This window comes from Phascolarctos cinereus, unplaced genomic scaffold, assembly GCF_003287225.1.
Source record: "Phascolarctos cinereus isolate Bilbo 61053 unplaced genomic scaffold, phaCin_HiC Scaffold_3;HRSCAF=262, whole genome shotgun sequence".
In the NCBI taxonomy this organism is placed as follows: domain Eukaryota; kingdom Metazoa; phylum Chordata; class Mammalia; order Diprotodontia; family Phascolarctidae; genus Phascolarctos; species Phascolarctos cinereus.
This window is the reverse complement of record NW_027555736.1, coordinates 255,234,031-255,261,549: the sequence shown is the minus strand read 5'-3', so window position 1 is coordinate 255,261,549 and position 27,519 is coordinate 255,234,031. Positions and strand designations below refer to the sequence as shown.

Genomic DNA, 27,519 nt, shown 5'->3' with positions numbered 1-27,519 from the left:
CTAACATAATTGTACTTGCATAGCCTATATCAGATTCCTTACTGGAATCTGAAGGAAGGGAGAGAGAGAAGAAAAAATTGGAGCTCAAAATCTCATAAAAATGAATGTTGAAAACTATTTTTACATGTACTTGGATTTCAGGTGAGATTTGAAGGAGGTCAAGAGGGCCAGGAGGCAGGGATGAGGAGGAAAAGAATTCCAGCCAAAGAAAACACATGTAGTAGAGAGATGGAATGTCTTGTGAAAGGAAGGGCAAGGAGGTCAATGCCATCAGACTGATGAGTGTGTAGAAGGGAGTAAAGTACAATAAAACAAGAATGAGCCATGCTATGAAAGGATTTAAAAACCAAATACGATTTTATATTTTATCCTGGAATCACCAGAATTTGGGGGAAGTGGTCAGACCTATGTTTTAGGAAGATAATTTTGATAGCTGAGTTTAGTGTGGACTGAAGTGAAGAAAGTAAGGCTGAGAAAGCAACAAACAGGCTAGCATAATGATCCAGGTGTGAGTTGGTAAAGGCTGACCTCAGAGTGTTCACAGTACCTGAGCAGAGAAGGGAGGGTATACTAGATATGTGATAAAAATAGAATAGGTAGGAAATAGCTACTGATTAAATATATAGTAGGGGTGGGAGTGAGAGTGAAGCATTAAGAATGATAGCTAGCTACTGGAAAAGTTGCTTTCTCCTGGGATAGAAGAAAAAACAACAAAAGCCATAAATAGAAATGGTTCAGATTCACTCTACACCTGTTAGTGGGTCTAGACATCTTGTACTCTCTGCATCATGAGCTCAATACCCTTCTGGCCTCACTGATATCTCACCACCTGGCAGGGGCAGTTTCTGTCTGGTCTCACATTCCTTTTCCTCACTGTGTCTCTCGTACAGTAATAAACAGCTGTATCCTCAGTCTTAAGGGAAGTTATCTGTAGATATAACATGCTGTTGCCATCATCTCTGGAGATGGTGAATCGACCTTTCACAGAGTCTGCATAGTATGTATCACCACTATCACTAATTCCAGCAACCCATTCCAGTCCCTTCCCTGGAGCCTGGCGGACCCAATCCATGTAGTAGTCACTGAAAGTAAATCCAGAAACTTTACAGGAGAGTTGCAGAGATCCTCCAGGCTGTCTCACATCTCCCCCAGATTCCACCAACTGCACATCACACTGGACACCTGCAACACAGAGACATTGCATTAAAGGCAACAGTCACATTAAGTCACCATTTCACATTGTCCCTCTCTCTCCATAAAATTACCTTGGAAAATAGTCAGAAGGAAAATCCAATTCAGCTTAAATTTCATGCTGAGTTCCTAGGTTAGTCCTCTGCGTCTAATGACACAAAGAGCTTGAGCTTGTCTCCTGCACATACAGGTACAGGTTGGGGCTGCTTTTCACCCCAGTGGGGAGGGACCCAATTTGCATGTTTTGCTCTATTCAAAAAGAGGAAGAACACCTTCTTCCTCCAAAGGAGAAGTCTCTTTTCTGAACTTCACAGAGAATGTTCTCCTAGAGCTGGTTCCAAAGTGGTGGGGAATATTGGAGACACTGAGGCTGCCAGAGCTGATGGTTTTGACTCAGTATCAATCATACCACATCACTTCAGTAACTCTAAACAGCTTTATCTCATGTAGTAGGCCTTTCTGTGCTCCTAATAAACTTCTTATTCATCTTAATCTCATTTCTGATTGTCAAAGCTCCTTAACCTTCTTACATTTCCAAAGATTAACAGACTGAATCTATTCTATGAATCATTTTCTTCTCAGAATCTCTTTTAATGGTCCTTGGCACTCTATTGCTTCTTCAGTCACCTTTTTGCCACCTTTTACCTAGGATTACATTTTACCTAAATTGTTTACCCATTGCCTTTCTAGGGATAGCTCATCTTCCTTTTTTAACTCTTCTACATGGAGAAACTGAGTTATGAAAGTCATAGTTCACAATAAGAAAATTTCAAGTCTCCTCCAACAAATACCTTGTTTCTCAGGGAGACATAGCCTATTTGATGTGACAGGGAAATTGTTATCCTCTGTGACACTGACCGGATAATCTGATTTACAGAGCAAGTATGGCTCAGATTTGTATGAGATGATCCTCAAAGTTCAAGTACCATTCTCATCACCCAGAATATCTAACTTTGCCACCACCTGCTGGATATTTGATTGTATACTCAGAAACATGTTTCCATTCTCACTTGCACATTTTTGTAAGAAGGGAGATTTATAATTTCAGGGCCCTTATCCTTTTAGAGATCTACATCTAGAATTCTTTCCAAGACCATCTTTCTTTTTTTTTCAAGGACTCAACTCAGTGGGGAAAAAAGAAAAAGAAAAAGCCAACAATCCCTTTCTTAACCATCATTATAGCTATGGAGTCTTCATCACAAAGCCAGAAGTCTGAGCTACATCTATTTGTTTTCTTTCCCCTCTTATTGTTCTTACATTTTGGATGGCTCTTCTTATTCTATTATTTACTAAATTAAGGATATTTTATAAGACAATAGAGTTGTGAACAGAGTTCAATAACTATAAAAGAGAAAAACTTGCATTGGCACTCCTCAGGTGCTGAGTCCATAAATCATTGTTTCAGATTTACTAGTATAAGAGTCCTAGACTTGGAATTTTCCCATTTCAGACAAACAATGATCATCCTATGTGTCCTATTCACAGGTGGTAAAGGTTGCAAAACTTGGGAGTGTCTCATTCATTGTTTGTAAAGCAAATTTAAATAAATCTTTACATTTTTATCTCCCTTCATTAACATTAAAAATCTTAATCAACTTTTGAGTATTTGGGGTCCTTGTTCATATGATGAAGACAACTGATGCCATGTGGGCAAGGTCTAGATTAGCCATGTCCCTTGAGTTGATATAAAAAAAGCAATCTAGCCAGTTATATTCTAAATAGAGGGAGAGTAATCACTGCTGTCAGAAGTTGAACTAAGAAGAAAAGTAGCCCCAAGGAATACAACTGTAAGAATACGTCAGCAAAGACATTGCTCCCATAAAAAGTTACATTTTCACTGTTATAAAGACCCAGATTCACTATAAAAGGCATGTGAAGGAAGACATTACCTGCATAAAGAGAAAGAACTGATAAATAGATGCACAGAATGATTTTACAGATATATATATATATTGTCTAATAGCCATCTCTAGGGTAGAGAGGATAAAAGAAGATATTTACAGGATAATTTTTTAAAAGTTTATTCAAACTTTTTTAAAAGGAATAACAAGCTGAACATAATAGATTTTCAGGTTCATGTGCAATCATTTTTTATTATACTATGTTATGGAAATGGTTGTTTTATTCCATAAATTAAAAGTGAAATCAATTTTAAAACATTTTTAAAGAGCAATGTGGAAATTTCACAATAAGAGAAAGGAAGTCAGGGTTTTGAAGTGGCAGAGACTTGAGCCATGTGTGTGCCTTCTATATGTCTTTCAACTACCATACTATACAAGGGCTCACTCTTCCCATTGACTCTTAGTATATTTGTGGGAAAGTGTGCTTCATATTTATAGCTGAAAGGCTCATGCTCTAATTGTCATCTTTTCTTTGAACTAGTTGTGTCAAATGGTTTGAGTCCTTGAGTGTGGACTCACAAGTACTTGGAGTTGTTGACCCCATGATCATCCAACCTGTAAACATGATCTGGAGGAAAAGGCCAAGAAGGGAATACTACATTGGAAGTGACATACCCAAGGAAAAATTTTTTTTAGATTTCCTTCAACAGGAATAAAAAGAAATTTGTATCAAAATCTGATCAGATATTCTTAGTCATGTGACCAAAAGATGGCAAAATCTCTTTCCTCTCCAATCCTCACAACCTTCCAAATGTTTCCAAAATAATATTATAGGAGAAGAAAAAGCAATTTCATCTATCAACACCATCTAAGCACTAAGAATTCTAACAAGGCAGCACACTGATGAATTAACAGTGGAGAAAGCTTATTATCCCTAATCTCCAACATGTTCACTCAGAATTCCCTCTCATACCAGCTCCTAAACTCTTGGAGGGGTGACACAACCTGACCCATGGCTTACAAGAGAACTAAATTCTTCCCAATCCATATTGTGCAGCAGAGGTGGAGGTATAGAAAATCAGATTTTTGCCCTCTTTGGTGTGGCAATGTGGCTTCATGCTGTGCTAGAGCAGTTCTTAGCTAGAAAAACTAAAAAACAGAGGTAACTGGAATAGGGAGCCAGAATGTATATGACTCTGCTATGTCTGAAGAAAAAGGCCATGGCATCCAGGGGCAGAAACTGAGGCAACTGAAATGTGAATCTACCTACCACAGAAAGAGGCTGAGATAGATTTGAGGTCCAGACATTAGGGAATCTACCATCAAAGTGGAAGGAGTTAGAAGGTATAGCACAGGTGAATATATTGAAAAAATATTGAAATTACCAAAGATCTCAATAAGAAGAAAATCCAGTTAAAGACCTTGAGGACAATCAAATAAAGCAATAAGGAAGATATTAATAACATAAGAAAAGAGCCCCTTGAACACCTAAACAATTCCAAACAACGAATAAATATTGCCATACAAAGAAAAATTAATCAATACTTGAACCAATAGAAGGCTGTATGGATTCCCAAGGTCTCTTGGGAAGTGACAGCATGGAGCCACAGTAGAATGTTTCCTAATAGTGCAAGAAAGAAATAAGAGTTGTGAAGTTGGGGGCAGCTAGGTGACACAGTGGATAGAGCACTGGCCCTGGAGTCGGAAGGACCTGAATTCAAATCCAGCATCAGACACTTGACCCTTACTAGCTATGTGACCCTGGGCAAGTCACTTAACTCCATTGCCTAACCAAAAAGAGAGAGAGTTATAAACGTTGAATTTATCTCCTGCATAAAAGACATAATTGGCAGCATATAAAGCTTAAATCCAATTGGAAAATCTCACCAAAGATAAAAGGAAAGAATAAGTGATTGGGAATATAAGTATACAAAAGAGAAGAACAGTCTGGAAGGAGAGGAGTAAAACTCAAAACAACATCTGTGTGAGTAAAATATATTGCTCTCTAAGGATACAAAAAAGTCAACTTAAGGATTACAGGTCACCTGGAAAACATGAAAAGTCCAAAAGCTTGACCATTGAGAGATGGAGTCAAGATGGCAGAGTAAAGGCAGGAACTCACCTGAACTTTCCCCCAAACCCCTCCAGAAACCTTTAAATAATGATTCTAACCAAGTTCTAGAGGAGCAGAATCCACCAAAAGGCAGAGTGAAACAATTTCACAGCCCAAGAAAACTTAGATGGCCAGCAAGAGAAGTCTGGGCACCAGGGTCTGAGAGGAGCACAGTTCAATGCAGGCCACCCCAGTGCACACCAGGCCTCAGCAACCTCACAAGCAGGCCTCACAGCAACTGAATCAGTGGCGGTTTCTAGACTTCTCAGCCCACAGATACCAATGTTGGTGTTTAGGCAATTCCACTGTCCGATGCTGGATAATTTAGACTTCAGCAGGAAAGTCTGCAGCACCCACATGAAAGTGGAGCATAGTCTAATGCAGGCTATGCCAGCACACCCCCAGCCACAGCAAAGCCAGAGAACACCTTGGGAGCCACTGAATCAGCAACAGCAGTAGCTGCTCCCAGAGTTCTCAACCCAAAGACAGTAAGGGGGTCTAACAACTGGTCAAGCCCTGAGGAAGGACTCTGTTGCTTTGTCCATACTAGGATCAGGGTCACAGTCATGGGTGGCAGTGCTGGGGCAAAGAGGAGCACTAGCACACCAGACCTTATAGTCACAGTGAAGTTCCAGGGAAATAATAAGTGCTTGTGGTCACTCACAGACCAGAGCATAGGCCAGGAGAGTAGCATACATCTCTCCTTAGATCATACCACCTTGGAAGAACCAGAAATTTACAGGTGCCTAGAAGTATCTTTGAAAACAGCTGTCAAAAAAACCCATAAAAACCAAACCCTGAAGCTTGGGATGATGGTGCACCCTCCACCCTGGAGGCAGAGCCATATTTCAACAAAGGGTTAAAAATCAAGTAATAGGCTGGAGAAGAGAGCAAACAACAGAAAGAAATTTTGACCTAGAAAGTTACTATGGTGATGAGGAGGATCAAAAGACACACTCAGAAGAAGATAACTAAGTCAAAGCCTCCAAGAAAAATATGAATTGGTCTCAGGCCATGAAAGGGCTGAAAAAGGATTTCAAAAATGAAATAAAAGAGGTAGAAGAAAAGTTGGGAAAAGAAATGAGAGTAATGCAAGAAAATCATGAAAAAAGAGTCAACACCTTGGTAAAGGAGACACAAGAAAATACTGAAGAAAATAACATCTTAAGAAGCAGACGAGGCCAAATGGTGAGAGATAAAAATGCCAATGAGGAAAAAAAATTCCCTAAAAAGCAGAATAAACCAAATGAAAAAAGGCACAAAAATACACTGAAGAAAAAACTCCTTAAAAAGTAGAATTGGTCAAAAAGATAAGGAGGTACAAAAGCTCACTAAAGAAAAGAAATCCATAAAAATTGAAATTGAGCAAATCAAAGATGACAACTTCATGAGAAATCAAGAAACAATAAAACAAAACCAAAAGAATGAAAATATAGGAGACAATGTGAAATATCTCATAAGAAAGGCAACTGATCTGGAAAATTTACCCAGGAGAAATAATTTGAAAATTATTGGACTACCTGAAAGCCACGATAAAAAAAAAAGAGCCTAGATATCATTTTTCAAGAAATCATCAAGGAAAACTGTCCTTATATTCTAGAACCATACAGTAAAATAGAAATTGAAAGAATCTACCAGTTATCTCCTGAAAGAGATTCCAAAATGAAAACTCCCAGGAATATTATAACCAAATCCTAGGTCCAGAAGAAAATATTGCAAGCAGCCAGAAAGAAGCAATCCAAGTATTGTGGGACCACAGTCATGATAACATAAGATTTAACAATTTCTACAGTAAAGGATCAGAGAACTTGGAATATAACAATCCATGGGACAAAGGAGCTAGGGTTATATGGGGTCCTAAATGGGGAAAGCCAAAATATTCAAATGAAATGAAAAATCACTAACTTAAACTCTATGAAAAAAGGAAGCTCAGACATGGTGACCTGTTAAAAATCATAAGATAATGAATCATAAACTCAGTATCTAAGTCATAATTCAAATAATGTGTCAGATAAAAGCCACAACAAGAATATGGTGACCTGTTTGTCACCATTTGTTTTTAGTATAAAATCCTGTGTTTAGGCTTTTATCCAGAAACATTGCTACCTCACAGCCCATATTTATATCTCTAAATAGACATTTATACACATACATAGATTACTTTTGTGCATGCTTGTATATGCGTAAATGCATATGTATGTGAAAATATACATGTATTTATGTAAATATATTTTATTTTCATATCTGTGTATGTGTATACCAAAAGCCATTCCCCAATACATAAGTGGTTAAGTAGTCAAAGAATATGAACAACCAGTTCTTACAAGAAAAATGATAAACTAACGATAACCATATGAAAGAATGAAAGAGCTTACTAAAAATAGGAGAACTGTGCAATAAAAATCCTCTGAGGTTTAGCAAAGATGATAGAAGATGCAAATAGTCCCTGTTTTAGGGGTTATGGAAAGATAAGCACATGTGCAATACTGGTGGAGTTCGGAATAAGCAACAAAAAAGTGAAATTACAAAATAACATGGCCATTTTTATTTTTTATATCATACATAATATATGGTAATATATGTTTTTGATATATGTTCATTGGAGTATCTAGGCAGCACAGTTGATAGAGCACTGGGCTTGGAGTCAGGAAGACTCATCTTAGTGAGTTCAAATCCAGCCTCAGATACTTACCAGCTATGTGAATGTGGGCAGGCCACTCAGCTGTATTTGTCTCAATTCCTCATTTGCAGAATAAGCTCAGAAAATATTCCTAACCATTCTAGTAGCTCTGCCAAGAAAACCCTACATGGGACCACAGAGAGTCAGACAGAACTGAAAAATGACTTAGCAAAACACAAAAAGAGATTCTACTATTAGGTTTTATCTCAGGAATGTTATTCATAAGAAGAAAATTCCATAAATGCCATAATATTTATAGAAGTATGGTAGAAAGAAATTGGAAACATAATAGACACTTTTCAAATGGAGAAGAAGTGGAAAGGCTAAATAAATTGTGACACATAAATGTTAGGGAACAATATAAGAAATAACACATGTCATTAATACAGAGCTAGACGGAAAGGTTTATGTGGTAAAATGCAGAGTGAAATGAGCAGAATCTAGAAAACAATACACAAACATCTATAACAATGTAAATGATAGAATTTACATAAAACCATCAAAATGAATGTTAGAAAAGTATAAAGAGCAAGTATAGTCCTCAGGAAGACTTCCCTACCCAAAAGCTTTAAAATGGTTTAAGGTTTATGAGTATGGTACAATATGTATATTATCAGGCATTTCCTATAAAGTTTCATTTTGATGATTTTTTTTGTTTAAAAAATATTATTTGTTTTGTGTGATGGTTCCATGAGAGGTAGAAGTAAAGAGATTCTGAGAGAAATTTTGAAGATGAAACATAGCAATTTAAGTTTATTTTTTAAAAGACAAAAATGTGGCCATGTACTTCCTCCATTCCTCTTCCCAGTGTTAGATATGAGATAAGAAAGATTCTTTTGAATTCTCTTAGGCAGCTAGAGAAAGTTTCTACTTGTGGATCCACATCTTTGAGATATTTGGATTTGCCTTATTTCTGTTTTTTCAGGTCAATACAAACCTTTACTTATAGCATCCTTCCAAAACTATCAGAAACATTACATGTAATAGGGATAAAGTAGAAGCATTCCCAATAATATCAAGGGTGAAGGAAAGATGCCCATTGTCACCACTGCTATTCAATATTGTACTAGAAATATTAGCTTAAGCTATAAGAAGAAAAACAAATTGAGAGAATTAGAATAGGCCATCATTGCAGATGATATGTTGGTATACTTAGAGAATCCTAAAGAATCAAAAAAAAAACTACTCGTAATATAACATTAGCACAGTTGCAGAATATAAAATAAACCCACATAAATCATCAGCATTTCTAAATGTTACTAACAAATTCCAACAGCAAGAGATCGAAAGAGAAATTCCTTTTAAAGTTACCATAGACACCATAAAATTATAAAATTTTTGGAAGTCTGCTTGCTAAAGCAAACCCAGGAACTATTACAGAACATTTTCCACACAAACAAAGTCAGATCTATGAGTCGATTAGTTGGCACAGAGAATAAAACACTGGCCCTGAAGTCAGGAGGACCTGAGTTCAAATCTGTTCTCAGATTAAACACTTGACACTTACTAGCTGTGTGACACCGGGCAAATCGATTAACCCCAATTTCCTCACCAAAAAAAAAAAATTTAAAAAATTTAAAAATAAAGTCAGATCTAAATAATTGGGAAAGCATCAGTTGCTCATGGGTAGGACAAGCTAATATAATAAAAATGACAATTCTACCTAAGCTAATTTACTTGTTCAGCCTCATACCAATCAAACTACCATAAAGTATTTTATAGATGTAGAAAAAATAATAACAAGATTCATTTGGAAAAACAATAGATCTGGAAAACCAAGGGAATTAATGAAAAGAAATGCAAGGGAAGATGGCCTGCTGTTCCAGATCTTCAACTATATTATAAAGTAGCAATCATCAAAACTACTTGGTATTGTCTAAAACATAGAGTAGTGGATCAGTGGAATAGGTTAGGTATGCAAGACACTGTAGTCGATGACTATAGTAATCTAATATTTAATAAACCCAAAGACCCCAGCTTCTGGGATAAGAACTCACTATTTGACAAAAATTGCTGGGAAAACTGGAAAAGATTAAGGCAGAAACTAGGCATAAAACAAAATCTCACACCATATGCCAAAATAAAGTCCAAAATGGCTTTATGATTCAGGTGTAAAGGCTAATGCTATAAGGAAATTGGGAGAAGAAGCAATTGTTTACCTATTAAAATTATGGAGAACATCAGAATTCATGACCAAACAGCATATAGAGAACATTACAAAATGCAAAAGGGATAATTTTGATTGCATTAAATTGGAAGTTTTTTGCGCAAACAGAGCCAATGCAACCAAGATTAGAACAAAAGTAGAAAATTAGGAAAGGGAGGAGCCAAGATGGCAGAGTAAAAGCAATGACTTGCTTGAGCCCCCCCCAAACACCTCCAAATACCTGTAAAAAATGGCTCTAAAAAATTCTAGAGCAGCAATACCCACAAAAAGACAGAGTGAAACAAATTTCCAGCACAAGATAACATGGATGGTTGATCAGAACAGTCTATCATGCTGGCCTGGGAGAGCAACAGAGTTCCGCATGGGGTCACAGGCAAAAATCAGGTCTCAGTGAACCTGGGGCCGCAGGGGACTGAATCATAGGCAGCTGTGTTGGTTTCCAGATTTCTCAACCTACAAATTCCAAGTACAACTTGGAAGGTCAGTAGAAAAAGTCTGTGACCTTGGTGAGGAGAAACTCACTCCTAGCACAGCCCAGGAGGGAGCAGCCAGCCCACAGACTGAAGGGGAATTGAGTGGCTGATCAGAGGGGGATTGCGGGAATGTCTTTGCCAGTGCTGAAGCAGGATTCTCTTGTTTTGCCTGTGCTTGGATCTGGATCACAGTTCTGGGTGGTGAACCTGGGGTGAGGATGAATGCTGGCATGGTGGAGCCTGTGGTGGTGGTGCAGACAAAATACTCCTCACACTTTCAAGGCAGAAAAGAGTGTTTGTGGTCACTCACAGAGCAGAGCACAAGCCAGCAAAGGAGTAAACACCTTGCCCTTGATCATACCTCCTTGGAAGAACTGAAAACTTATAGGTCGCTAGAAGTATCTCTGAAAATAGAGCACAAAATCCCTGAAGCTTGAGACAGTACATTCTCTACACTGGAAGCAGACCCCTACATTAACAAAGCATTTGAAAGTCAAGTAATTGGCTGGGATCATGAGGAAACTGTGTAAAAAGTAAGAATATAGAATCTTACTTTGATGACAATGAAGATCAAGACACACAACCAGAAGACAACAGTGTCAAAGCTCCTACATCCAAAGCCTACAAGAAAAATATAAATCAGTCCCAGGCCATGGAAGAGCTCAGAAATGATTTTGAGAAGCAAGTAAGAGAAGTAAAGGAAAAACTGGCAAGAGAAATGAGAGTCAACAGCTTCTTAAAGGAGACCCCCAAAATACCGAAGAAAATCACATCTTTTAAAATAACTTTGACAGTATAAAATGACTGGAAGTACACCTGACAAAACAAAACAGGATCTTTAAAAAATTTATAAAAATAATTTGTACAAATAAAATAAAATTTCACTAATTAGAGGAGTATTAATTGTTCATGCTTAGGCAGGGCAAAAAATGATAATTTTATCTATACTAAATTAAATATTCAAAGATCCCATTTAACTTAAAAAAAACTTTAGTAAATTAGAAAAAAAATAATATTCATTTCAAAGACCAAAAAGTCAAGAATATCAATAGAATTAATGAAGAAATATATATAAAGGAAGGAGGTTTAGCATTGCCAGATTTTAAACTATATTATAAGTGAGTAATTATCAAAGCTATCCAGTAATGGCTAAGAAATAGAAAGGTAGATCAATGGAAGACAGAAGGCACACAATTTACAGCAACAAATAAATTTAGTAACCTTGCATTTGACAAGGGTAAAGGATTAAGATTTTAAATAAGGATTTATTATTTGGTAAAAAAAAATTAGGAAAACTAGAAAACAGTATAGCAGAAATTGTCTAAAGACTAAAAACTTACACCATTTGCCAAGTTAAGGTCAAAATAGATACATGACCTCCGGTATAAAGAGAGATATTGCAAGAAAATGTGAAGAACATGGAAAATATTGCTTATCAGATATATGAAGAGGTAAAGAATTTATGAATAAACAAGACAAGCAGAGAGAGGTGTGAAAAGGATAATTTCAATTACATTAAATTAAAAAAAAGGTTTGTACAAAGAAAACAAATGCAACCAAGATGAGAAGGAAAGAAGAAAATAGGAGAAGGGGGTGAATTTATAGACATTTCTCAGATAAAGGTCTCATACTTCAAATATATATATATATATATAACTTTGTAAAATCTGTAAGAATATGAATCATTTCCCAATTGACAGATGGTCAAAGGATATGAACAGACAGTTTTCCAATGAAGAAATCAATGCCATATACATGAGCACATAATCCTATCAAAAAAATTCAAAATTATTATTGATTAGAAAAATGCAACTTAAAACAAGCTTGATATATCATTTTATACCAATTAGATCAGTTAAAATGATCGAAGGGGAAAGCAACAAAGATTTGCGGTGTTGTGGAAAAACTGGGACTAACTGATCCAACTATTCGGGAGAGCAATCTATAATTATGCCCGAAGAGTTAATAAACTGTCAAAGGAACATGCTTTGTCTCAACAATACCACTAGTATGTCTATTTCCAAAGATGATTAGGGAATAAGGAAAAAAAATGTTCAGATAAATTATATCAGCTCCCTTTGTGGTTCTCAAAGAACTGGAAATCGCAGAAATGCCTATCAATTGAGGAATGGCTGAAAAAGCCATTGTGGTATATCATTGTGGTGGAATGCTACTATCCTATAAGAAATTATGAGCTCAGTGAGCTTAGAAAAACATGCATAGACTTGCACTAAATGATGAAGAATGAAAAGAACAGAACCAAGAGAATGTTAAGAACAACTTCAGATGAATAAATATAAAAGTCAGATGAATTTTAACTACTATAAATATTCAAATTAATTATAAAGGGCATATGAAGGAAGATGAAGGAAGATGCTATTTGCATCCAGAGAAAACTGATAAATAGAAGTATATAGAGAATGATTTTGCATACATATATACATATATGCATATATATTTGTGTCTAATGGCAGCCATCTCAGGGTGGAGGGGAGAGAAAAAATTTACATGATAACAATTATATACTTAAAAGGAATAGCTGGTTTTACATAACAGATTTGTAGTTTCATGTGCAATCATCTTTTTCATTATAACACACTTTCTCCTCTTTGCGCTTCTTGCACAGTATTATACAGCTGAGTCCTCAGTTGTGAGTGATTTTAGCTTCAGAGAGAAATGATTCTTAGATGTGTCTGCTATGATTCAGTTTTGGAAAACAGGGTTGGATTTTGTACTCTTCCTCCAATTCACATCAACCCGTTCCCTGGAGACTGTCAGATCCAGTGCTACTAGTAACTGCTAGTTAACGGAGTTACCAGTGACAGAACAGGTGAGTGCAAGGGATCTGCCACCAAGAAGAACAGAAACCAAAATAATTTCATGGTCGTTCCAGATGAATGGGATTTCTTGTCCAGAAACCTCCGTCCCAAGGTGAGAAGAGGGATTGACCCTTTCCAACCCAGGGCTGAAATTTCACTTGGCAGCCTGGGAGGCCTATTTTGCATGTGGAGGGCACTGGGGTATATAAAATAATCTTGAGCAGAAAGCCAGATTTCTTTCCCTGGGCCTTTTTATGGATTCAGCCAATAGGAGCTTGTGTAAGATATTGGTGCACCCATAGATGAGGCATCTAGGTGACTCAGTGGAGAGAGTGCCAGGCCCACAGTAAGGAAGACTCTTCTTTCTGACATCAAATCTGTCCTCAGACACTTACTAGCTCTGCAACACTGGGTGAGTCACTTGATCCTATTTGCCTCAAAAAGACCTCAGTTTAAATCCAGCCACAGACACTTACTGCATGATGCACTCAACCTCTGCCTGCCTCAACTTCCTCAACTGTAAAATGAAATCAGTTATTTTCTCATTTCTTACAGCATGATAGGAGTCTACAGGTATTCGGGAAAGACTAATTCCTCTGGCGTGAAAGCTGCCAAGCCCTTTTCAGGGCTGTTTATCCACCTTTGGTGTCCAGCTGCCACCCAACTCTCACCTGTGGCTCTAAGAAGCTATAGCATGGGCAGTGACCTCACCACAGTAAACAGCTTTGGCAGATGGGCTAAACCAAATTGAGAGTAACAAACTAACCTATCAGTGAACTGGAGGGTGTCCACTCAAGTATGCAAAGAATTTCCCTGGCAGAATGAGCAGATATCAAAAATTTGTTCCAACACATCATGAAGATGATGGAAGCAGACATTACATATAACTTAGAAGTTGGTTAGACTTTAAAGGTGCCAAGGTCACTCACTGTAACCTAAGCCATCACCAATCCTCTTGACTTTTATCTTTCTAATGGAATCTGATGATTCTGAAAGAGAGAGTAAAGCTGACGACTTCTTGCAGCTCAGCCTCACTTAAATCCAATTTATATACAAGTCAAAAGACATCACCTATACCATTTTTACTTACCTCAAAGTCCTATGGCAATGGACAAGTGACCAAGTACCAGGTGCAGATACACTGGGAGCTCTAGTCAAAACCTTGAACACAAGCAGCCCAGGCCTTAGGGTAATGTTCTTACTGGATGGAAGCAAAAGAAGAAATTGGCAGACACCTAGGTATCTGAGCAGATTTTTTTAAGGATCACACTGCTCAGTTCATGTCATGAGGAAGGGGCTAGAAAAGATGCCCTAAAAATTTTCTGCTTCAGAACCAAGAGAACACTGTACACAGTAACAGCTACATTGTGTGATGACTGACTTTGACTGACTTAGCTCTTTTCAGCAACACAAGGATCTAAGAAAACTCCAAAAGGCTCATGATGGAAAATGCTATCCGCATCCAGAGAAAGAGCTATGGAGTCCGAATGTCGATTGAAGCATATTATTTTCTCTCTCTCTTTTTTGTTTCTTTTGCTTTGTTTTGTTTCTTCTTTCTCATGGTTCCTTCCCATCCATTCTAATTATTCTTTACAATATGACTAATGTGAAAACATGTTTAATAAGAATGTACATGTAGAGTCTATATCAGATTGTGTGCCATTTTGGAGAGAGGCATAGGAGGGAGGTGAGAAAATTTAAAACTCAAAAGGCCCTGAACCCAGGCAGGAAGCCCGGCGCCTCGCCCAGCCTGGCCTTGCTGTGGCTGCCCGAGACCCCGGCTCTGCAGGCACAAAGACGCCCTCCCTGACGGCTCCTGCCGCCGGCGCTTGGCCCCCGCCTTTCCCGCCCGCTCCCTCGCGGTCCTCCCCACTCCGGGCCCAGAGCTGAGGCCGCCGTGCGGACCAGCTCTTTCCTGAATAATCCCCCTATTTCTTTTTTCTGTTTTCTTTCCCTACTTGCTCGTAGATTTCTCTCATCTCGTCACCCGTCGCCATCCCTCTCTTTGCCCCTCTCCCATATATATGCGCGTGTAGCCCTCCTGTCCCGCCGAGAAGGCGGCTCCTGGTACAGAGGCCAGTTCCCAGTGGATACCAGGGACTGCCTCCGCGGCAGGACAAACCTCCCGCTGTGCAGGGGGAAACGCACTTTGAGCAATGGACACAATGCTTGCAAGAGGAATAAAGACAAAATGTTTTGATGGTGAAGAAGATATTGAAGGAACCCTGGCTGGTTTTAAGGCTGTTTCCACACAGAATCTTCAGCGGCAATCACTTTTAGACCTGTCTTTGGTAAAGCTTCAGTTGTGCCACAGGCTTGTTGAACCTAATCGGTGCCGATCGGTTCTTATAGCAAACACTGTAACACAAATTCAAGAAGAAATGATCCAGGATGGAACTTGATAAGTGATAAAGGCTCAGAATACAGGACAGGCTTCTCTTGATCGCCTAGTATCGTCAGATATTCTTTGTCATTCAACCAAAGAACAGGGTGAAGGCAAACTTGTTCCAAGTTATAGTAGTTCCTCAAAACATTTTGAAGATATCCAGTCGCAAGATATTATTTCTGACCTGTCCACGGTTGCATCAGTACAAGCTCCAAGAAATCCTCAAAGTAATGTTTAGGAAATGGAGAACCCTCAAGAAAATAGGCGAAACTTTCAGGACTCGCTAGATCAAATATTTGAAACATTGGAGAACAAAAATTCTGTAGAAGACTTATTTTCAGATGTTGACAATTCAAAATTTTGAGACAGTATTAACAGGAATAATGAGCAACACAAAAATGGGACATTGTGATGTGCTTTCCAGCTTTTCATCTAAAACAACCACAAATTCTAACTCAAATTGCAAATCTGATATGAATGAGCTTAATCATATTGTGGAAAACCTTGTTGAATCTTGAAATGATTAAATACAAAGCATGATTCTTTGAAGAAGTCAAGAACATTTGAAAAAACAGGCCTTCAAATAGTTTACTATCAAATGTATATGTAATCTACATAAAAGCTAAAAAGCACTTCATTTTGTGAAATAGTGTTATCTTTAAAGCTAACATGGTACCCGAATTTTGACGATTTTGGTTTGTCTAGTGAAATTTAAATATATACTGTAACAAATAGTTGCAGGGTATGAAGCTTCCTAGGTTAGGCTTAGCATATTTAAACTTTTTCTTCCTCAAGTTAGAGGGGAGACTGGTACAATGGGTTCTTGATTTTTCATTTAACATTTTTTTTCAGAGCCTATACTTAAACTCCCAGTTGCCCTGACTCCTTTACCTTCCCTCTTTCTTTTTCAGCTACAGTCACCACCCTTCAACTTTATTGGTGTAGAAAGATTTTTTTTATTAATTTTGTATGTTTGGGCAATATTTTGCCTCTTAAAATATGTTTTTGAAATTTTTAATACTATTATCAGTGTTTAGATTTTCCAGCTATTTTCCTAAAAGTATATTTTTACTATAAATGTCCTTTCTGCTGTTACTTCAGTCACTTTTCCACAGGGTAAACACTTGGAATTGGTGTTCTTCTGTTAAAACTTTAAAGGGATTTTCACTTTTTAGAATGAAGTATATTATATAGTTCTGTAAAATGTAAATATACAACATGCTTTAAAATGTAAGAGCTGTTTACGTAATCATGTAGTTCTTTATTAAAGTTGAGAAACTTGTATTGCTTTTTATACTTGAGCATTGTTAGAAGGAAAAAAAAATACTGATCCATAGATACAGTTCTATTAAACTCATGTTTCATGTTAATTCTAAATATAAGTTTTGTAGGGTTTTGTTTACGTATATTTATATGTAAATATCATCACAGCCAATTGTTTACCATTGAAATCTAGGGTCAAGTTTAATTTTGTGGGAAAACTCTTGCACTAATTACTAAGTAAAGTGTTATTGGGGCCTTTGAATCTCTATCATTGTATTCTTTTGTTTATCTAAATTAGTATGTTTAACTCCAGTGTAAGTTTTCTGTATGGCTGTTCTTCCTCTGAAAGATATTGCTTAGGTCTTTCATCTACTTTAAATAAGAAATACATTCGTTGTAGAGTGTATTTAATAAATATGTCGAGGGATCCATTTAGGAAGGGATAGCTTAATATTATTAGAATGAAAATCCAATTTTACTGTATTAAGCTGTGCCTGGATTTTTTCTTTTGAATCAGACTACGGTCTGCCTGAAATAGATTTGTATACATTTGGCTATGGCACCTCATCAGATTTTGAAAAAGATAAAAGTCAGTATGGAGGATGGAGTAGCAGAAGTAAAATTGGAAAGATTTGGGAAATGGAATCTAGACTGCTTAAGTGCAAAGAGGAACAAAAAGGTAGAGAATCAGGGAAGGACATTTTCCCCCAAAGACATATTCTTCCCTTCAATGGAAAAAAAAAAAGCTTCCACATTTCTTGTCATAAACTTTTTCTGTTCCCACATAGCTTGGTACAAATGTCACTTCTGATACTTTTCAGATTTCTGATGCATTTGACTAATAAGTATTTTAATATGAATATTCAAAAAATTGTAAAAGTGTGTGGGATTTTTTTAAAAGAAAAAAGTAATTAAACATAATTGGCAAAATTCTAAAATGTGGAGTAAGATTAATACCAGAAATTACTATAATTGTGTGCGCTGGAGTCTTATTTCATGATCTTTAAATAATGATTTTTTAAAAAATAAAATGTTTGACTAAAAGAAGAAAATATGAAACTCAAAAGCTTATGAAAGTGAATGGGAAAATTAAAACTAAATAAACAAATTTCTAAAAAAATTGTCTGCTTCACCTAACGGAACCCTGGCCTGCTTACTGTGGAAAATGGAGATCTTACCCTGCTATGGAAACACAAAATAGTAGCTCAAAAGAAGTATGAGATGTGATAACTTAGAGACATCTCCACACCAAATGCACATATGGAATATTTGTACCTAACCTATGATCTCATACTGTTCTGATCAGTCACAGTTTGACACACTGTAACTGACATTGTGATGACATTTTCGTCCTCTGTAAACAACAACAGAGTTCGGCAGCATTCCGTCACACCGTCACATTCATATATCACATTGTTAAACACTTTCTATTTTCAGGGGTGTTTTTTGTTTTTACCACCAAAAGAACTGCTAAAAATGTTTTTGTACATGAAAGACCTTTTCCCTCTTTCTTTGCTCTCTTTTGGCTATAGATCATCCAGTGGCATACCTGTGTTAAAAGTCATGCATCCTTTAGGAATTTTTTGTGATGTAATTCCAGAACAGTTATACCTATTCACAGGTTCACCAACAATGCATCAATATGTCCATTCAACCACAGTATTTCCATAGTTTTCTTTTTTTGTCATTTTTGTCCTGGTATGAGGTAGAATCTCAAATATCCTTTAATTTTAATCTCTCTAATTATTAGTGATAAGATATTAGCATTTTTTAATATGGCTAAAGATAGTTCAAATTTTTTATTTGTGAACTATTTATTTGTATCTATAGCCCATTTACCAATTAGAGAATTACTTTTATAAATTTTAACCAGATCATTTATCTGGGAAGTGAGAGCTTTATCAGAGAATCTTGCTGTAAAAATTTTTTTCCTAGTTAATTGTTTCACTTTTAATCTTAGTTTTATTGGATTTTATTAGACTGTGTGCAAGACTTTAAAAAATTCTACAAATTGAAAATTATCCATTTTTATCCTCCATAATCCTTTCTATTTCTTGTTTGGTTATGAACTAGATCTGATAAGGATTTTTTTTCCTCTGTTTCTCCCATTTGTTTCTAATGTGATCTTTTATGTCTCCTCAAAAGAATTCTTAAACTTATTTCTGATGTCTTTCACTTTCATGCATAAGGGGACTAGGGAATTGTTTTTCCAATCAGCTTGTTTGATAGATTGAGCTATAGTACTTCTTTCTACACAAGGTCTTTGCCTGGAACTCCCAGTGTATTCTACTTTCATTTTACCCTCAGGTGCTAAGAGTTCTGGTCAATTTTCACTACAATTTCGTAAAATGTAGTATCCAGAATTTTTTCTGTTCGTATTTTTTAGAGTCTTTAAATTCTCAGAATTCTCCATTTGACTTTGGTTTTGATATGCTTTCTCAGATTTTCTTTTTCTTTTCATTTTTTCTATTTCTGCTTTATGGTTGAGTCATTTTTTTTCTGTCTGGCTCATGCTAATTATCAAGCCATTCAGTTCTTGAGTTGGATTTTCTACTGTCTATTCCAAGGTATCAATTTTCCTTGCCATTCTTTCCTCTTTTTTACCCATTCTGTATCCCTTATTCAATTTCCACAAGATACACCTGCAGGTCCTGAAGACCAGAGAATTATTTCTTGTGTTTACATGAACTTCTGTGATTGCTTTTATGGCTTTAGTCTCTTAACGTCCTTCAAATCAAGGTATTCCTTCATGATATTCAAAGTTTTCCTTGTTTATTCAGTGGGGTGAGGGTTGGGGTAGGATAAGTAGTGTGAGCACCTGTACATTGGTCAAGCTCTACAGTTGATTGGTGACCTGACTCTCCATGGTTCTGAGTACAGTGGGCCAGACTAGGCTTCTCCTTCCTAGGTTCTACTTCAGGGCTCTCTCTCTTGTCACAGGTCTGTGGGACCTCTTTCTGCTGTAAGCTATTCCTGAAGACCACAACGGGAGCTCGACTGTGGCTAGGCTGTGTAAGTCCTCTCCATAGAAAGATTTTTCTGGGTGTAGGAGCTGAGGGAGGGGGAAGTAAGAAGGGAAACTATAGAGACAGAATAGTGACCAAATAGTCATCTTCCTATCATATATCAATAGTACCCGACTCAGTTTCATAACAGAGGAACCAGACTATTGAGTAGCTTCCTAATTAAATGAATTGTTCTTGATAAGTAGGTGCTATGGCCAGTTGTTGCTTCACACAGCATTCAAGAAGACGATGGAGCAATAACCCTTATGGTAAATAAGAATGCTTTAAAGGAAAAGAGTTAAATGAGGGATTGAAGACAATGCTACTCTGCCAAATTCTTCATTTTACAAAATAGGAAATTGAGGTCTCAGAGTAGCTCTCTGTTGCTTAATTTCACAAAAATCTCATTTAATTCTTAATGATGCTGAGGATAAACTTCAATAAGCTCAGTCTATGGCTGCCTAATTTCATAGTCAAGTTAACAGTTATTGATCACTACCCACGGCACAGGACTGGATCTGAAAATACAATAAATGAAGCAACCCCTACTCACAAGGGACTCACATTTTAATGGAAGGGAAGGGGGAAGAAACACTACACATAGAACACAAAGTCATTAAAAAGAAGTTAGCTTGGGAGGAAGGGTACTAGCATTTGGAAGGCTCAGCAGAGGAATCACGTAGAAGGTGGTATCAGACATGTATTTTGAAGGAAAAGAAAGATTTTATGTGGCCGAAGTGAAGATGAAGAGCATTCCAACCCTAGGTGATGGCCACTAAAAATGCATGGAAACAGGAGGTAAGAGTGTTACATGTAATGAGTAAAGATAACTGGTACACAATGAGACTGATAAGATAAATTGGGTTCAAATTCTCAAATTCTAATAGCCAAACAGAACAGTTTATATTTCATCTTAGAAGCAGTAGGAAGCTACTGGAATTTAATAGTAGGCAAATGACATAGTGAGATCTTCACTTAGGAAAAATCACTTTAGCTGCCAGCACTATGTAGGATGGACTGAAGTGGGAAGAGACTTGAAGCAGAGGGACTAAGTAGAAGGTCATTACGATGATTGACATATAATTTAAGTGAGAGGTAATGAGAGACTGAGAGTTGTGTTAATAAAATGACTTGACTGGTATGGTCTCCAAAATGCATGTATATACTAATGTTCAATTGACCTAGAAATGAGGCATTGTCAGCTCTTTGGCCACTTGCTCACTCTGGCTGTTCCCTGCCATTTTCTGTTTCATTTCTCTTTCTTCATTAGGCAACACAGAAAATCCTCTTGTTTCAGTAGTTTGGATGAGTGGTGTCAGTCAAGCACAAATGCATCCTTGAGGACCACGTATTGACTTAGATAACCACAAATTACTATTACTGATGTTGTGTTGTATTTTTATTTATTTTGTTAAATATTTCCCAGTTACATTTCTCTCTCATTTAGGTGCATGAACTGAAGGCTTCCAGTTTGACACCTCTGGACTCCATACTAGAAGACTGATTTCATCTTATGGGTGATAGGGCAGTTGGTGCTATGACAATTCTTTGTCATAGCTTCACATAAGTTTGGGCTCTGAGATTTTGGGGGCCTGGCATTAGGGCATAACAGTTTGTTGTATGGCCAAGACACCACTCTACCCATTAGAGGATGAAAGTTCCCTCTATATTGTTTCCCACTGGCATCTGTCCTCTCCCTTGGCTGGCATTTCTGTGTGGCAATGTCATTCTTTTTTTATTAATTTTTTTTAAACTTAAATACTAAAACTTAAATACACAATAAGAAAAGAAAAAGAAAATATATAAATTTAAATACCAAATAAAAAAGAAAAAAAGCATTGCCTTGTGTGCAACAGAAAATAAGAAAGGATTCAAAATATATAGCAAAAAATTTCCATTTCAAAAAATCCTATGTAATAAATACTTTGCATTGTGTTTAGAGCTGTCCATCTTTTCTTTGATTCCTTGGAAGTTTTCTTTCATTCCGTGCTGTGAAGTTTTTACTGTGTTCTTCTCCCCCGCTTTCTCCCCCTGCTCCCCTAAGAAGGCTAGAATTAAGCCTGAATGTATTCCTACATATGTATACACACACACACACACACGCATATACACCTATGTATGTGTCCACACACATGTACATATTCACGTACACATGCATGTATAAACACACGTACATACATATATACATACATGTGCACATACAGGCATGTATATGTACCTAGAGATCTGTAATCATATACATACATACACACACACACATATGGACATATACATTTTAGAGATACAAAACTTCCCCTAAGAACTGCTTTTGCTGCATCCCATAAGTTTTCGTATGTTGTCTCATTATTGTCATTCTCTTGAATGAAATTATTGATTGTTACTATGATTTGTTGTTTGACCCAATCATTTTTTAGGATTAGATTATTTAGTTTCCAATTATTTTTTTAGTCTATCTTCCCATGGCCCTTTATCACATATAATTTTTATTGCATCATGACCTAAAAAGGATGCATTCAATATTTCTGCCTTTCTGCATTGGATTGTGAGTTTTTTATGCCCTAGTACATGGTCAATTTTTGTGTATATGCCTTGTGCCACCGAAAAAAAAGTATATTCCTTTCCATCCCCATTCAGTTTTCTCCAGAGGTCTATCATACCTAACTTTTCTAATGTTCTATTTACCTCCTTAACTTCATTCTTGTTTGTCTTGTGATTAGATTTTATCTAGTACAGATAGAGAGAGGGCTTCTCAACCTTTTGTAATCTGTTTTCTGACCTTCTAACTCAGGTTATCTACCTCAGTTTCTCTTCATATGGCCACCAAAGGTGTGTCTATCCATATCACTATCATACTTAAGGAAACCCAGTTTCTCCCTGTTATCTCTGAGATCTAGTATAAGCTTTAATCTCTGCTGTTAATTTTTTTCTGAGAAAAGCCCCAACTTATCTTTGCAACTTTATCATATGCTAGTCTTCTCATTGAACTCTATAGCCCAGTCAAACTAGACTCTCTTCTTCTCCTTCTAAATGTCACTCATTCTCTGGTTTCCATGCCCTGTTATAATTGGTGTCCCTTATGCTTGGAACACCATTACTCCTAATCTATGTTTTCTTTTATTTGATTCCTTCTAAGTTCATCTCAAGTGATATCCTCTATATGAAGCCTTTCCTGTTTCCCTGCATTTGCTAGTGCCCTCCATCCCAGATTAGCCTTCCATTTATTTTCATATAGTCTGCATATACTGATTTATGTATATATTTTCCCACAAAAGAATGTAAGCAATTTGAGAGTAGGGATTATTTCATTTTTGTCTTTATATCCCAAACACTTCACTCCTGGCATATTGTAGGTGCTTAATAAATGGGTGTTAATTGATTGACTAAGTGATTGAATTTAGAAACAGTTCAATGTGTGTTAAGGATTCTGCTCTTCAGCTTTCCCAACAATTTTGACCAATAGGAAATTCTTATCCCAAAAGCTTACATTTTCATATTTATAAAATACAAGTTTACTATAATCATTTGCTACTGTATGTTGCATGTTCACTCTCTCCCACTGATCATTTCATGTAATTCTTTTTGTGCTTTTCTGAGAGCATCCTCCTCAATATTTCTTATAGTACAATAGCATTCCATCACAATCACACAGCATGACTGGTTCAGCCATTCTCCAATTGGAAATAGACCTAGTAGTGGCATTGCTGGGTCAAATGTATTGGTAATTTAAAAACTCATTGGGCATAATTCCAGATTACTCTACAAAAAGAATGGATCAGTTCATAATTCCACCAACAATGAATTTTAAGAACACATGCCCTTTGTAACTTTTTATTTTTAGGACTAAGTGTTCATTTTTGTGCATAGTGTCACACATAGTTTTGAGCATTTAGAAAACTCACTTTTATCCCAAAAACACGTAGAACTGCCTGCTACTTTAGTACACACAGAAAACTGGTTTTTTAAAAAACAAACTTTTAAAGAGAGATTAAAAGGGTATTATCATATTTGGTAACAGTTATTAAAGTTTTGATTCAATTTGGCAGTGTTACATTGCTATTCCATAAAAGAAGAATTGGACCACTAGGGCAGTCTCTCATTAATCCTGAAATATCTATCTGTGACAGAAAATTTTCCAGGCATGTATTAGGGTCTTTTCCATTTATCCTTATGAAGAGAAGTTATTGGAGCTCAGCCCTTCAGGTTTTGGGAGCTGAAGCCAATAACTTAATGGCTTCATTCCCACTCATCAAATTTATTTGTAATTCACATTAAATAGAAAATTTCTCAAATTTTCTCTCAATGATCACATGAGGAGTCACTCAACAATTAATTGACCAGAAAATGACCTTTTTACTTCTTGTCTTCTGTCCAGTTTTCAACTTTAGTACTGTAAATCTACAAATGTGACTTTAGTCAAAGCCACCAGCCGCTGTAATGGGCCATATGTAACACTGTCCTAGATGCTAAATTATCTAGAAACAGTCCTGTGTAGCCAATGTTTGCATAAAGAAAATTGTGGTGTTTCTACTGGAGGTAAGTGTCTAGTTTCTCCTTGATATTTTTGAAGGAATTTGCTCCCATGGAATCAACCTGGCCTTTCTCTCATCGGCCCTTTTGTTATCCGATTATAGAAATGTTTGGGATGGAGGTCTGAGGTCCCTAATGTACATATGTGAGATTGAATCTGTGATTTTCTTTGTGAGGATGTCTTTACCAACACCAAACTGCTGAAGAAAGGCAAAACGTTGGTGTTGAATAAATCCCACCTCATGGTGAGGAATTGTGAATCATGGTGGCACCATGAATGTTATTCCTGAAACTTTTCATTTGGGGGTTATAAGTATAATTCCATAATTTGATTCATCTCAGGAGATGCATGAATTCTACATTTGCCCCAACTGCATTAAATGTGGATAGTAGAAGTACATAACATTGCTTCTTAGGTTGTAAATAAATGCCAGACACTTTCTGATATTTGTTTTTGCCCAACTGCTAAAGAAGCTGTTCATCAAACCGTGATCCCTACCACCAAAGTTGCCCTGTTCAGAAGCCATATGCAACGGCTGATCATATATTTCAGTGGAAGGTCAATAAACAAAGATCCCAGAATTGAAACAGACCAGTCTGAGTCTGGTGCTGCCAATAGCTTCTCTCTCTCTCTAACAGCTCATCAATATTTGCCAGTACCAGAGTGTCTGCCTCCATGAACACACATTATGAATACTGTATTAGTGACCAGTAGGAGAGTTTGGTTAAGATGACACCCAGAAGAGACCTGCGTCTTTTCATTAAGGTTAGGCAAACTGGATCCTCACTGTCCAAGGTGGTGATCATGATCAATACATTGAAAATCTTTTCTAAACTTTCCTGGTTTCAAGCTGGGGAGGCAGTGACTGATCACTGTTGAGTCCAGGAACTCAAGGCACTGCAATGAGAGGGCACCTGAGAGGAACATCTAGATCTTCCTTACTTTTAAAAAAGAATTTAAATCCTTTTTAATAAGTTGTTCTACCAATGTTTGTTCATTTGCCTTAATAGTTTTTTTTGCTATATTGGTCTACCAATCACTAAAAGTTCCTCATGTAATGTCAGTTTCATTCATGATTCAAGGCCCTAAAAATCTCCTCAGGTTGATTAATGAAATTTGTTACATCATTTAAAGGAGGAAAGTATAAACATTTCTTTACATTTTCTTACAAGTTATGAATGGGACACTCTTTAGTCTCTATGTAAAGTCATGTTGATGCATTTAAGAGAAATAATTACTTCTCTCTTATGTTTAGTAACTATTTCTTTGAAAAGGACCAAGGTGTTTCCCTTTTTCTACTTCCTTATTCAGAAATCACCCCCTGTGAGTTACTCAGGCATCCTTTGAAGGGCTGATACTGAGAGAGAGAACTCAGATATGTTCAAAAAATAAAGTTAGGTGAATTGATGGATAGAAGCCCATTGTGTTTTACTCAGAGAAGTCTGAGAAAATGTGGATTCTCCCTTTTATCAGACTAGGATAAGGATCAAAAATAATTCTTTTGGACCAAAACCAAGTGATTAGAATCATGTACCAAGACCCTCTGTAGAATAGGTCCATGTCTCAGTATAATATTCAGTCTTTCATTGGTCACCAATCAGAGTTGATTCCAACTCTCAGGAACACACATTTTTCCATGGGCATGATTTTCCATGGGTTCAATGAGGGATTTTTGGTCAAAGGAGATGGCCAAATGGTCATCTTTTTATTAATAACATGCTAGCATTATTAACAAACTGATAAATTACTGAGAAACTATGCCTCTCAAACTTTTTTATATGTTGCACAAAATGCATTTGAGGTAGCTTTACGCATATAATACTGAAAAAATACAAATAAAATGTATCTGTTGAGGTTTAGAGGTGTAGGAGTACTGGGACCCCAAAATCACAACACCTAGGTCCTGTTTAAATGAATTCAACCCAAGCTTTCTTTCATCCAAAGACAAATTTTATTAGAACACTGTGGTGGGTGAGATTTAAAGAACCTGCCAGATTGGACAGATTCTTAAAGAATCTAAGCATGTGTATTGCTAATGCAACTGGGCCAGATGTTAAGAATCTGAGCCCTTTAATGGAGGACAGACAGACCTTATATACAGAAAGACTGTGGGAGGGATCTAGGAGTGGGCAAGTAGTCTGGGTTGACTAGAGGAGGAGTCTAAGGAGAATCTAGATGGGAGTGGCCATTAAGCTGGGGCAAATTTGAGGTAACAGGACCCCAGGGACCTGGACCACATGGCCAAAGAAGAATGGAGCCCACATAGGATTAAGGGTGGGAAGTAGCTGGGAGCCATAGGGAAGTAAGTAAATGGGGGGCTAGGCTAGGTTAAGTGTAACAGAGAATTGGGAGATTGGGCATAGGAGATAATGAAAGGCCAGTTGTTAGGATTATAGCCTCAGAAGAACCAGAGATTTGACCATGTGGGAAAGTCCAGGACTTTTCCTTTTTGGAATCTGGATGCCAAAGACATGATCTTTACCTTTTGGGGGTTCAGATCCTATCCCATCAGATCCTGTAGAATTTTCTTATTGATCCTTTTTACAACTAATTGATTTTGTCCTATAACTGACTTCATAGTCTCTGCCTCTAAACTTAGTTCAGAATTCCCCTGACCTGTAATGGGTTAAGTTTAGAAATCTAGTTGCCTGCTAACTACTATTGCAATCCTGCCTCAAAGAAGTCTGTTAACCTTGGAAGATATGGTCTGCCATAAAGGAGTCGGGCCTAATATATTTATAACACCTTCAATCCTTCAATGATTTCTGATTTGCTGTCCAAATAAGTCTGGGCCATTATCTTAGGCCTTACAAGTGGACTCAATCAATTAAACACCTCTTAGTCACGGGAAAGAGAGGAGGAGGACTGTTGGCAGCCCTCTAGTTTCTAACCAATTATGATGTTCCCTATACCTCAAATATATAATCAATTATGTTTCCCTTAAGCACATGATGTCACCTATCCTGTTATGTTCTTTGCTCTGTGGTCACCAAAAACCTCTAAAAGGGTAACTGTCCTTTTGCTTGAGGTCTTTGACTGGAGACTGGGATGGC

General features: G+C 37.0%; 2 pseudogenes and 1 gene segment (V, D, J or C); 1 reads left to right on the top strand and 2 right to left on the bottom strand.

Moving 5' to 3' along the window:
• Window positions 1–338: 338 nt before the first annotated feature.
• Window positions 339–1,393, bottom strand: LOC110203224 (immunoglobulin heavy variable 3-23-like). The segment is given in 2 exon segments: window positions 339–1,182; window positions 1,266–1,393. Coding segments are annotated over 2 exon segments (417 nt in total).
• Window positions 1,394–15,440: 14,047 nt separating this feature from the next.
• On the top strand, window positions 15,441–16,188 carry LOC110203236 (cell division cycle-associated protein 4-like; annotated as a pseudogene).
• An 8,517-nt stretch (window positions 16,189–24,705) lies between these two features.
• Window positions 24,706–25,272, bottom strand: LOC110203226 (glycogenin-1 pseudogene; annotated as a pseudogene).
• Between the last annotated feature and the right edge of the window lie 2,247 nt (window positions 25,273–27,519).